This window comes from Lycium ferocissimum, chromosome 12 (assembly GCF_029784015.1).
Source record: "Lycium ferocissimum isolate CSIRO_LF1 chromosome 12, AGI_CSIRO_Lferr_CH_V1, whole genome shotgun sequence".
In the NCBI taxonomy this organism is placed as follows: Eukaryota; Viridiplantae; Streptophyta; class Magnoliopsida; order Solanales; family Solanaceae; genus Lycium; species Lycium ferocissimum.
In genome coordinates this window covers 38,417,546-38,431,092 of record NC_081353.1, presented here as the reverse complement: position 1 = coordinate 38,431,092, position 13,547 = coordinate 38,417,546, and the positions used below count along the sequence as shown (strand labels likewise).

The following is a 13,547-nucleotide window of genomic DNA, read 5'->3' as shown; positions in this document are numbered from 1 at the left end:
ACCCATATCAACAACATTGTCAACAATCTTAAAAGAACTAAGCTTATCACATGGTAAAGACCTATTAAGCTCACTTAAAGACAAGCTTTCACTCACACTCAATTCAACAGTATGATCATTCACATCATTTGGAGTGTTAAGTTTAGCTATTTTACCTCGAAGTGCACAGAAAGTATCTTCTTTACCTCAGATTTCAACTTAGGAGTCCATTTGATCATTCAGGAAGCTTTCAAATACCTCATAACTTTCAAAATTTGAGGCTCATTATTTAGTTTACTTCCAAGAATACCTGCACCATCATTAAGCTCAATTAGAGAAGAAAGCAAAGTTATATGAGTCACATCACTCCTCACAACCTCTCCTTTTTCCACTCTAGAGTTGTCACTTTTCACTCCCTTACTGCTCTCAATCTTTTCTCTCTCAATTTCATGGGAGCTGGACAAGTGCCAAGTATTTCTTTAGAAGGATTAAGGGATTCCTCCACTTCGCTCTTCTCTTTTGCTTCACAAGGATTAGATTTTTTCACCTCATTTGTTGTTACTTGCATAAGCATTCCATCATTAAGTGAATCTCTTAGAAATTCTTCTTCGCCCATTGTGGGATTTCGGGACCACTCTCTATAGGACGAGGTTCACTTGCAATTGCTTCATCTTTAGGAAGTACAGGTGGAAAGAGAGGTCTTCATTGTTTGTCCACTACTTACTTGTACCATTTTTGCTCATATGAAACCTTATGTTCTTGGAACCAAGGATTCCCCAAACACAAGTGACAATTGTCTCGTGGAAGTACATCACACCAAAGCTCTTCTTGGTATTTGCCATGGGTAAAGAACACCCTTACGCTCCTATCAACCAAGTACCCTAATTGATCATAGTAAGGGTATCATTTCATCACACACTCTATACCGAATGTCTCAACCACTTGAGGGACAAAGTAGTTACCGTAGCTACAATCATCCAACACAAGGACATAACCCACACTACCAAGTAAGTTCACTTTTGTCTCAAGAATTCGCCTCTTCGAGTCATTTCTCACTTGAGACCTTACATTTCTTCCACTTCTATCACCTTTCAATACCTCCCTTCTACTCCTCCTTCCTTCGACATCATAACCATATTGAGAACATGTTACCTTCGTATTAGGATTAGAAGTATGATTCATTGTATTTCTTGAAGTAGGAAATGTATACTCTCTACTCTTTCTAGTACGACTCCTACTTGGTCTAACCCACACATTTATACCACTTTGCTTAGAATAGGAGGTCTCACAATTCAATGTACGTGAATAGCCACTAGAAGATTCTTCACAATTATCATGTTCAACATTACTATCTTTAAAGATATAGTCACCACAAAGCGCATAACCATAAGGTTCATATTCATCACAACTTTCTAATTCATGCAAGTTTCCACCAATTATTTCATATCGTAAGTGTGAGGAAGGAATATACCTCAAGTCGCCTCCATGTCCATGGTGTGTAACATGAGGCTCTTCATTGCTCTCGTCTTCACTATAGGACTCTTCATTAAGCTCCTCTACTCCATCATCATCTTCATAAGGCCCATGAGATCCACTTATCTCATATTCACCTTCGAAATAGTACTCTTCACCCTCATATAGACTATTGTCATAAGTCACATCATCTCCCTCATAACCTCCTTCACTATCATAGTCATACCCTCTATTGCTAGAGGCATAACTCTCCAAATCATCACCACAATATTCCGAAGCTACGGATCACATCCTTATATTTCCTATCCTTATGACTGCCCTTCTTGTACCTACAAAACGATGAAACAAGATTAGTAGTAAAGTTCCTCACGTCACTAGTATTTGCACTTAAGCTTACCTCTAAACCTAAAGCTTCTTCCAAAGTTGGTCAGGAACCCCTTATCCAAATCAATTCACAAGGTTGTTAATCTTTGTGGAAGAGTAGATTCTTGTCAATTGAAAGACGGACGACTCGATCAAACTAAAGGACTTGAGACAAAGAGGTTTCAATAAGGTTGAAATGAGAAAAGCTTGAAAAAGAATTAGCACAAAAAGAAATGGGACTCAAGAACTAATCAACAACTAAGTAAGGTTAATTACTAGCGTTAATTAGTTTGGAAGATCAAGGAAGGATGAACAAATACCTAACGAAACTTAGAACTAAAATGAAGTGAAACCGAGTTGAAGAACAAACTTGCAATGCAATTTCGGTAAATCCATCCACATCTAGGGGTCTTGGCTTTGCATATGAATTACTAATGACATGTAATATGACCCTACAAAGGGCCATTACTGACCCACAAGCGGAAGCATAAAATGCATTTGAAGAGTGTACTTTACGCTCTGTATTTTGTGACCCTAAATTAGCAACAGTGGACAAGTATTTAGGGTCAAGTTGACGGTCAAAATTGATCTACGGTCCGTAAAATGGGAACTGTACAAGCATAATCATAAAATGCATTTGAGGAGTGCATTTTACGGTCCGTATTTTGTGACTGTAAAATCATAATAGTGAGCTCAAATTTTGGAACCAATTCACGCCTCAATTTACAGTCCGTAAATTGGCTCCGTAAAAATCCTTCGGTGATGACGTATTGTATTTCGTACCTCGATTTTTAGGCTGGATTTTTCTAAATATTCCTTGTATTTGAGGTACCTTGGGCCCACTATATCATGTGTTTTGCTAAATTTTACCCAACAAATACCTTTTCACTTTTGGTACTTAAAATTTTGGATCAAAAGGCTTCTTTTGTCGTCTTCTTCCTCATGAATTTATGAAAAAGCTCAAGAACACTATGAACATTCAAATTATCAACCCCTTCAATTGCAACTCCAATTGATCCCAAATTTCGGATCTAGTCTCCCCTCAACCTAGAGAACAAAGCCCACTCCAAATTGAGACCAATTGAACACCACAAATTGAAGACCCACTTGCTTGTTTTTCAAGTTCTTCAAAAGCTTCAAACTCAACAATAGTGAATGACTCAAAACACCTCCAAATGTTTCAAAACTTTAGATCTAAGTAGATTTGATAGCAAGGACTCAAATCTACACTTAATTTTGCACAAATCCAACAACAAACCAAATTTTTAGATTTTTTTCATTTTTTTTTGTTGAGATTTTTAAAATAAGATGAACCTAAGATTGATGATTGTAAAAACAACACTTTAGCCTAAGCTCTGATACCAAATGATACGATCCGGCTTGTGGAAGACACGGATTCAAACAAGAAATATGCGGAAATAAAGATAACGAAGAAATCAAGGGATGAAAATTGAAGAAAGGGGATGAGAAAAGAAGGATAGAAACAAGACCCAATTAGGATTGGATTTATGGGCAAACTTGGATATATGAAATCCAAACCCTCCCAATTGAATTCAACCTAAAAGAACCTATACTATTTGAAATCAAGGCAAGAGAAATTCAATTGAGAACCACAAATGAACAACTCTTCATGAAATCAATGGAAAATGGTTCATAGCCAACAAAAGAATCCACTTGTAATGAACTATAACTATCACTAACCCTATAGCTATCAAGCTAAACAAACTCTCATATCCAAAGAATATTCTCAATACATCATCATTCATAAACGGAGGAAGAAATGAAAGATTAAGTGTCTTATTTATACTAAAAGCTCTTACAACAAAGGCCACTGTGCTCTTTGCGAAAATAATAACATGGGATCTTCATCTTTCAAACACCAATTGTCTTCCAATTGTAGCCCAAATTACATCCCTAGACTTTAATTTGGGATCTTGGCCATGATTTGCATCTTATAGCCACAATTTGCACTTTTAGCCCTTTGCGCTTTTAGCCACTTGGTGTAGAAGCCTCTACAATCTCTTCCCATGTTATCATCCAAACGTCCCACGTCCTTCTAAACATCCTCGTGCCATTTAGGATCATATCAAGTGGGCCTTAGAGATGTGCTGGGGCAAGTTGGCCCACCAATTGAATGGACTTTAAAAATGGAAGCTAGCCCTAAAAGAGTCACGGGTTGGCCCGAGCTAAAAAGCCTCGATCTTAAATATACTCAAAAAATCTTAGCCTAAACCTACGCAATTCGTACAATTGTCCTTATCTTGGGGTGGTCTTTAATTTTTGTCCCTCAAATCGCCGGTCTTTAATTTTTGACTTTTGCCACTTTAAGTAATAAAAAAGTGACCGAAAATATCTCTGAGATTCTGGGTTCGAACCCTACCAAAGTAAAAAGAATAATAATTTTGCAAGGCAAGGTTTCAAAGCAAAGAATGCCTATTCGGGCAAAGTTACATAGAAACTAAGCCTTTTCTGCCTTAAAGTATAGTTTTGTAGGATAATTTATATAGAACTATGCCTTATGTAGTTTCACAGAAACTATATCTTGTACGTATAGTTGTGTAGGATACTACAGAACTATGCCTTAAGGCATATTTTCTATGAAAACCTTGCCTTGCGATTTTTTATTTTTTATTTTTTTTACTCTGCTAGGGTTCGAACTCAGAATCTCTGATTTCATAGATCAGCGAATAAGGATACTTTGGCCCACAAATTTTCATTAAATGAGAAGTAGGCAAAAATTAAAGACCAGTAATTTGAGGGACAAAAATTAAAAACCAGTGCCTTTGAAGGGCATTCCGCACAAAAAATGGCTATATAATAGCCTTTTTGAGTCTGGTAGACTATTTTATTGGGCCAGAATGAATAGAAGTGGGTCATCTGCACTTTGTCCCTATTTTGTGCTGGTCTTTCATTTTTGTCCTTCAAAATCAAATGTATGCCTAGAGGGGTATAAGTTACGCATCATAGTTTTTACAAGTTATGCTCGCGCTCTAAGAGAACTTATAAGCCGCTAGGCATAATTTCGATTTTGATGGAAAAAAATTAAAGACCAATCCATTTGAAGGCCAAATCGTGCAATTGTGTAAGTCATTTCCTTAATCTATGTATATATACATCATTCTCCCTATAACTTTATTCAACTTCACATTACATGGTCCAATCAACACTAAGGGGTCATTTGGACAAATGGCCTTGGTGGTCTTTAATTTTTGTCCCTAAAAAATTTTTGGTCTTTATTTTTGCCATTCAGCACTTTTTGGGCGGCATAAGTTTAGATTTTGCTCGAAAAAGTTTACATTGGCGTACGTATCATAACACCCTACAAGTTATGCTGGACACAGCAAAACTATCAACACTTAACATAATCGAAAAAAAGGGCATAAGTTTAGATTTCGCTTGGCAAAGTTTGCATTTCACCCGGCATATGTATATACATAGCATCCCTCAAGTTATGCGAGATATGACAAAGCTTTCAACATTCAACATAATCTGGAAAAAAACTACACAACTTATGCCACATAATCTTAATTCCTATAGAACTTCTGCTGAGCGAGGCAAAAGTTCAGTGTTCAAAGACAAAAATGTTACAAAACTTATGCCGAGCGAAGTAGGTCTAGATTTTTCATTAAATGAGCAGCAGCGGCAAAAATTAAAGACCATTACGTTTGAAGGGAAATACGTGCAAAAACTTCACATTAAGGCATTAATATTGATCTTAAACACTCAAAAATATCATTGAAACAATCTCCAAATTGCTAATATTATTATTAATGTTTAAACTATTTTTTTCAGAAATGGAAAAACATTTTATAAAAAATTATTTTTCCTGAAAAAAAATGTCTTTTTAGAAAAGAATTTTTTTTTTTTGTGAAAAATAAGTTTGGTCATACCAAACACACTAAGGGTATGTTAGGCTACCTCTTTCTTGAAAACAAGTAGTAGTCAAATGAATAAAGGAATACTTACTAATTTGGGAATGCAACGAATTTGCACTTGAGCTTGATCTGTGTTTTGCAATTGGTCATGAATCAAATTTTAGACTGCAATGAACTAACCATTTGAATTGAGATTCTTGGCTTCTTTTTCTCTCCCATTTGTGATGTGATATTTCACGTTTACACTGCATCTGAACACAGTGCCATAGTTTAATTAATACTCTCTCCGTTTCAATTTATTACACATGCAATTTCATAGTTTAATTAATACTCTCTCCGTTTCAATTTATGTGAACCCATTTGACTGGGTTCGAAGTTTAAGCAAGAAAAAAAAGACCTTTAAATTTGTGGTGTTAAATGAGTCACATATATGTTGTGTGGCTATAAATCATTGCATAAAGATAAATTGTTTCCAAATATAGAAATAGATCATTCTTTTTAACACCGACTAATAAGGAAATAGGTTCACATAAAACGGGGAGGGAGTATGTATTTTGAATTAATCTATAATACATATAACTACCATATATATATATACATGATAAACTAATGCTGTAGACATTTGGTTTGACTCATTAATTTTTGCACAAACTTTTCCAAAATTGTCCAAACAACAAATGTGTAGATAGAGTCATTGTGTTTGGCTCACATGCAGTGCTGGTACATACGTACATAATAAGAATAAGAATGTCATATTGATTGAGCAAATGTTGAGATGAAAGGAGATCTCTGCATTTTCTGATCTCCTTTCTTCTTCTTCAAAATTCAAAATCATGTTCATGCATTATTACGTTACGTACGTATTATAAACACCACGTAATCGTCGCCACCGTCGTCGTCCCTTTTGCACGTGCCGAAAGTTCGTTATTCCTCTTATTTAAATCATTTTTTTCATTAATTCCAATTTGAAGAGTTGAAATTGTGTGTGTCTGTACCAATTTATGTGGCACGGTTAGGATTTTGAGAGTCAAAATTCTTAATCTTGACCGTGAATAAGTTTTTTGAAATAAAATTTGTGCTATATTTGAAAAGCTAGTAAAAAAATATTTTAATGAAAGGCATGTGATTTGCAGTCAAAGAAAAACTTGTTTGATTCTTGAAAGCCGAAAGGTGCCACATAAATTGGGACGGAGGGACTAGCTTATTCTGTGATTTTATTCTTTTGCCAATTGCCGATTGTTTATTTTATTTTGTTTTTATCGATTAAATTCTTTGTTCCAGTTTATAGACATTTTTTCTTATTTATGCGTTCCAAAATGTTCCACATTGTTCAATTTTTATGTACAAACTTATTAAAATTAATTAAATTTTGAATTTTGATATGATTTTTCAATTGTTAAACAACTTTTGATGATACCTAATATAATATGTATATGTCGAATTAGCATCTTAAACTCTGTATCTAGTTAAAATACTTAGTATATAAGGCGGAGAAAGTATGCTTATTGCACTTGATGAAAGTTTGCAAATTTTGTTGCCATTAGAGGCTTTCAAAATTTTGATATGTTTTTTTCCAATTGTTAAACAACTTTTCATAATACCTAATAGTTCTAATATATAGGAATATGTCAAATTAACATCTTAAACTCTGTATCTAGTTAAAATACTTGGTATAAAAGGTGGAGAAAGTATGCTTATTGCACTTGATTAAACTTTGCAAATTCTGTTGCCATTAGAGGCTTTCAATTTAATTTGCATGGAATCTGAGCTTCTTGATGAATTCTTCTGTTAATGCTTTGCTGGTTGCCAATTTGCCATGATTAAATAGCTTAATCTTTCATCAAACCATGATGTCTCTCATATTTAATAGTAATTGCTTAACTTAGAAATTATTGACATACTAGATATAATATCTTTTGCCAGTGGCAGACTGAAGACATGGCTTTCTACTTGAACGCTAGAATGTATGTAAAGAACAAGTATATATAACATTGAATATGTTGTCTTAGAACTCGCAACGTTTAAATCCTTGATCAATCTGACCTACTCCATCGTTTCTTTGCTTATTTGCCACCTTTTTTTTTTTTGTTAAAATCGAGTTGTCTTGTTTCACCTCCTCGAGGTAGGGGTAAGGTCAGCGTACACTCTACCCTCCCCAGACCCTACTTGTGGGAATATACTGGGTATGTTATTGAGTTGTCTTGTTTCTTTTCTCTATTTGCATAACCAAAAACGTTTTACTAAATTGGTTGTATAGATGTATCAAGTTGGTATCAATAATGAGGAAGATAGTTTGGAGCATCCTCCTTCGCTTGCTGCAGGTAGGGGCCAAGAATCAATAGATACAGTTGGAAAAGAGGGGCAAAGTGGAAAAGTTCCACAGGGAATGAGAAAAAATGAGCTTCCATCAAAGGTAGAAAATCCCTCCCTTTTTTTTTACTTTCTCAGGCTTTCTTCTTAATTGTCTTTAATATGTTTGGCCCTTTTCCCTTATGAAAATGAAGATTGACTAATAGGAGTGTTAACGGAACAATGGATAGGAAAAAACGAAGAGAGAGAGAGAAGCATTAACTAGGTCAAATATGTGTAACTACTGATTGTGTAACTAGCTCGCGTCTTATATTTCACTTTGCAGTTCCCTTGGATGAATATTTCCAGGAATCTAGTATTGGCATACCAAAGTCTTGGGGTGGTATATGGAGATTTGAGCACGTCACCACTTTATGTCTATAGGAGTATATTTGCCGGGAAGTTGCAAGATTATCAGACTCCGGAAGTAATATTTGGTGCATTTTCATTGATCTTCTGGACAATAACACTCATTCCTTTGCTCAAATATGTATTTATTGTATTGAGTGCAGATGATAATGGTGAAGGTATGTTAAAGATAGACTCTAAGTTAGTCAATGTTTACGGAAGAACTCGTATACCTGATTGTCTATGACAAATACACTTTACATACATCCAGGTGGTTCATTTGCTCTTTACTCTCTGCTCTGTAGACATGCAAAGTTTGGTCTACTTCCCAACCAACAAGCAGCTGATGAGGAGCTATCTTCTTACAAATATGGCTACTCTGGGCAGTCAACATCATGTACACAGTTGAAGAGATTTCTTGAGAAGCATAAAAAGTCACGTACAATACTACTTGTTATTGTATTATTGGGTGCGTGTATGGTCATAGGTGATGGTGTTCTAACACCTGCAATGTCAGGTACAAATTATTATAGTAACTACTACTGTATTATTTTATGTGGTATTTGCTTGTGTAACTATGTAATTTACAAGCTATAAGTTATTTCACTGAATTGGTTTCTTACTCAATGGGACAATTGCAGTTATATCATCAATGTCAGGGATACAGGCTGCTGCAGAACACCTAACTCATGGTAACTTTGTCGTGATTTACCTATCTGTGTATAGTTTTGATGACTTCAATTGGTCAGCATGTGACTACAGTTCTTTAGGCATTGACTATCAAAATCTCTCTTATTGTAGATGGAGTGGTGTTTCTTTCTTGCATAATATTGGTTGGCCTGTTCGCTTTACAGCATGTTGGAACCCACAAGGTTGGATTTTTGTTTGCACCAATAGTTCTCATCTGGTTGATATCAATTATGATCATTGGGTTGTACAACACTTGCATTTGGAATCCCAAAATTGTGTCTGCTCTTTCGCCTTATTATATCATCAAGTTTTTCAAGGAAACAGGAAAAGATGGTTGGATTTCTCTTGGAGGTGTTCTCCTCTCTGTTGCAGGTATATGAAATGTATCATCTCTTAACTCAGTACTTATTTATACATGAAGACATCGTATTGTTTGAGAATTCAAAGCAGTTCTTTGTGCGGACACTTGTAGGTGAATGAGGGTGATAGAAGATCTACTAGAATTTGGATCTGATTTCTGATTATTTTCGATCATCAGGTACTGAAGCTATGTATGCAGATCTTGGTCATTTCTCTGCCTTCTCCATGAGGGTAAGTCAAACTGTTTTCTGCAGTGGGACTAATTAAACTTTGGTTTGTGGAAACTTTGTGCTCGTAATCTCTATTTAGGCCACCATATATGCCTTTCTTGGGAAGTCCTTAAACCAGGATTTGAACTAGTTGTTAGGGAAAGTAAAATGGATTGTAAGTTGCTTTAATAGATTGTAAGTCCCAAAGCAATTTTCAACTCTAAATTTTGGAAGTGCAATTTAAACAAAGGGTAATATTGTGTTTTATTCATCTTCTAAATCACAGAGGTAATTCAGATAACACAGATTGATTAAGTTTAAAATCCATTGGATATTTAAGAGTTTAAACTCATATTTACTGAAGTCATAGGAAACAGCATACTTAGATGTAGCCAAAAGGTTCATATTTCATGGAATGTGTATAAGCTGAACGTCCTGGTGGCCGGCTGACTATATTGTCCATGGCTGTCATTTTTTCTGCATCATATTGTTCAACATGCTAGTTAACTGGGAATCCTGGAACTTACATTTGCATTTGTTTATAACCATGGAATGTGTCTATAGCATGTATATCTGAATCTGTTTTGGCTATGCAGATTACATTTGCATTTGTCGTGTATCCCTGCTTGGTGATACAGTACATGGGTCAAGCTGCTTTTCTGTCCAAAAATATAGGTTCCAGTCCAAATAGCTTCTATAGTTCAATACCTGGTTGGTTTTTCTTTTACAGCTTAACGTTGTCAGGATTAATGGGGAAATTAAGTTCAATCCTAACTATGCTATCCATGCAGATAGAGTATACTGGCCCGTTTTTGTTATTGCAACCCTTGCAGCCATTGTAGGCAGTCAATCTATCATCACAGCCACATTCTCAATCGTCAAGCAATGTAATTCACTAGGTTGCTTCCCACGGGTCAAGATTGTCCACACCTCAAAGCATAAAGGGCAGATCTATGTACCAGAAATAAATTGGATCCTGATGATTCTCACTCTTGTTGTTGCTATTGGGTTCCAAGATACAACTTTGATTGGAAATGCATATGGTAAGCCTTGTTGTGTGCTAAAGATGTCTTACTTCAGAAAGAACAACATTTCATTCAGACAGAAGGTAGAGCTACAATCTCGTTAATGTCTTCTCCCCAAATATTTGTCTACTATAGCAGCTGAATCTTTCATGTCCATCTTTGACTACTAAATTACTATTGTTGGAATACTGTGTTCAAAAAAGTACCATGGACAAGTTTTCATTTCATCCAGCCATTGTGCTGGAGCTGAAATTTCCAAGCAACTCTCCCAACCAATTTTCTCCACAGAACCTGATTGGTTTACGTGATTCTGTTCTTCCAAATGCTGCTCCTTTTCCTAGTGCCTTCCCAGTGTTCTTCTTTCAAGCTTGTGCTGGAGGATTTACATACATCCAGTGAAGAAGAAATGACAATTAAACTGAAACAATAAATGGTGAACAAGGAGCAACCTCTAATTGGATGACATGGCGAAGAAAATTCTCCCTTGTGGAAAGTACAAGGGATTTTGTATCTGCATTACTGCAGATTAATAGAAGTCCAGCTTGCCTTTTATAGCTGATTTTTTTCCTTCTAAATTCAAGTCTTTCTATAACTCTTAATTAGATTCTTATAAACTATTTGTTCTCTTTCAGGACTAGCTTGCATGACAGTTATGTTTATCACAACATTCCTCATGACACTTGTCATAATCTTTGTCTGGCAAAGAAGTGTATTATTTGCCGCTTCCTTTCTCCTGTTCTTCTGGTTCATCGAAGGTCTCTACCTATCTTCTGCAGCCATTAAGGCTCCACAGGGAGGATGGGTCTCCCTTTTGCTCTCTTTTATCTTCTTAGCCGTCATGCTTGTGTGGCACTATGGAACTCGCAAGAAGTACAAGTATGACCTGCACAATAAAGTTCCATTGAAATGGATCCTTGGCTTGGGTCCCAGCCTTGGTATTGTCCGCGTCCCTGGGATAGGGCTAATATACTCGGAATTGGTAACAGGAGTTCCGCCTATCTTTTCTCACTTTGTCACAAATCTCCCTGCCTTTCACAATGTGGTGGTGTTTGTATGTGTCAAATCTGTTCCTTTACCCTATGTCTCATCCGATGAACGCTTCCTCATTGGTCGTGTTGGCCCAAGACCATATCGCATGTATCGTTGCATTGTTCGATATGGTTACAAGGACGCACAGCAAGATGATGGGAACTTTGAGGACCTTCTCGTCCAAAGTCTAGCTGAGTTCATCCAAATGGAAGCTGTAGAACCACAATTGTCGAGCTCCGATAGTCCATCACTTGATGGGAGGATGGCAGTTATAAGCACGAATCTACAGTCGAACTCACCATTAATCATCTCAGACGAGGATTTTGAAACGTGTAGCACCATTCAAAGCAGCAAGTCACTGACACTTCAGAGTCAAAGATTTTCTTATGATGATGAGAACCCAGACAACAAGAAACGACGAGTCAGGTTTAACTTGCCAGAGAACTCTGGCATGGATCCTGAAGTTAGGGACGAGCTTCTAGATTTGGTTCAGGCAAAGGAGGCAGGGGTTGCATATATAATGGGGCACTCGTATGTGAAGGCAAGGAGATCGTCCTCTTGCTGGAAGAAACTTGTTATTGACGTTGCATATTCATTTTTGCGCAAGAACTGCAGGGGTTCTGCTGTGGCACTTAACATTCCTCACATTAGCCTTATTGAAGTTGGCATGATATACTATGTCTAGAGAGAGGCTGGAATCAAGAGAATGTCTTACGCCTTCATCGGAGTTTCCTGCAGAGTTTTTCACGGGTAGTTGAAAAAGTTCTTGAATATTTTTGCCCCAAATACCAAGTCTTGTTCACTAATCTTGAATTGTTAGTATACATCTGTCATCTCAACTCTTTCACATATCATCAAGAAAAGAAAAAGAAAAGGAATTACTCTTGTATTTGTTCGTGTATTGAACAGTTAGATAGAGACAGTAGTTACAATGTAATAGGTGATTAAAGGTATATCACTGAAATTGTTATATAGGATTTTGTTAACCGAAGATTTGAGTCTTTCTTTTACAATGCTGTCAATAATTTGCTAACATTAGTGGGTACAGTAATTTAGGATGATGCAAATTATAATTTGCACCTCAAATGCCAAATGCAGTGGATGGTAAAGAAAACTGTCACAGTATATCCCATACAAAAAATTCAATTTTGAGCTTTTCATTTCCTCTTAACGGATTGACATTTGCAGGAGGAGCAGTCAGTCATACGAGTAAACCAACATTTTACTTCAGAACTTATAAGAAGTGAATCAAATTAGCTAAATTCTACTAAACTTAAAACATATAGGAAAAAGTGAACCAAAAGGCGAACTGATATTACAGCAAAATTTGCTAAAATTCTGGTTTTAGCTGCCGTTATTTCTTAGTGGATTCAGAAGGTTAGTTGATCTTTTACCATCTTGATTTAGAAAGTCTTTTATAAGTTAACCTCTATATGTTTTAGTATAAACTATAGGATTATCGCCATAATCAACATACAGAAGGATGAGAGCATACCATAAAAAGATTCCATAAAATTTAATACAACATACCCAGTATAATCCCACCAAGTGGATTTGGAGAGGGTAGAGTGTACATAGACCTTATCCTCAAGGCTTTTTCCGATAGACCCTCGATTTTGTAAAATTTAATGCTAATAACAAAACGGAAAACCATGTGCACTGCCCCATCTTTGTTTGACCTACTTTCTAACCATTTTTTGGATAGGTGGGAGCGAACAAATCAATTCTGAAGTTCCGATTCACATATAACCAATTTGACCTCTATAAATTTCCCGACCAAAAAAAAAAAAAAAAAAAAAGTCTATAAATTTAGCATAAGAAATGGTACTATTGTCCAAAAATACAAA

At 36.0% G+C, this 13,547-nt stretch overlaps 1 protein-coding gene across 2 annotated transcripts; it reads left to right on the top strand.

Annotated features, from left to right (window-relative positions):
- The first annotated feature begins 6,334 nt into the window (after window positions 1-6,334).
- Window positions 6,335-12,800, top strand: LOC132040586 (potassium transporter 4-like). Of its 2 annotated transcripts, none has more exons than XM_059431237.1 (10): window positions 6,335-6,410; window positions 7,948-8,103; window positions 8,326-8,566; window positions 8,659-8,904; window positions 9,029-9,079; window positions 9,189-9,449; window positions 9,616-9,668; window positions 10,243-10,357; window positions 10,438-10,689; window positions 11,304-12,800. In XM_059431237.1, the coding sequence occupies exons 2-10, from the start codon at window positions 7,948-7,950 to the stop codon at window positions 12,383-12,385; spliced, it is 2,457 nt and encodes an 818-aa protein (XP_059287220.1). In that variant the 5' UTR covers window positions 6,335-6,410; the 3' UTR covers window positions 12,386-12,800. The 2 variants fall into 2 exon arrangements, with proteins under 2 accessions (XP_059287220.1, XP_059287219.1); XM_059431236.1 differs by lacking the exon at window positions 6,335-6,410 and adding an exon at window positions 6,441-6,609.
- The last annotated feature ends 747 nt before the right edge of the window (window positions 12,801-13,547 follow it).

What these genes read in the sequence shown, in the direction of transcription:
- LOC132040586 (XM_059431237.1), top strand. Translation starts at nt 7,948, where the DNA reads ATGTATCAAGTTGGTATCAATAATGAGGAAGATAGTTTGGAGCATCCT. An exon ending in TGCAGAACACCTAACTCATG is followed by an intron (nt 9,080 to 9,188) that starts GTAACTTTGTCG and finishes CTCTTATTGTAG; the next exon opens with ATGGAGTGGTGTTTCTTTCT. An exon ending in CTTCTATAGTTCAATACCTG is followed by an intron (nt 10,358 to 10,437) that starts GTTGGTTTTTCT and finishes CTATCCATGCAG; the next exon opens with ATAGAGTATACTGGCCCGTT.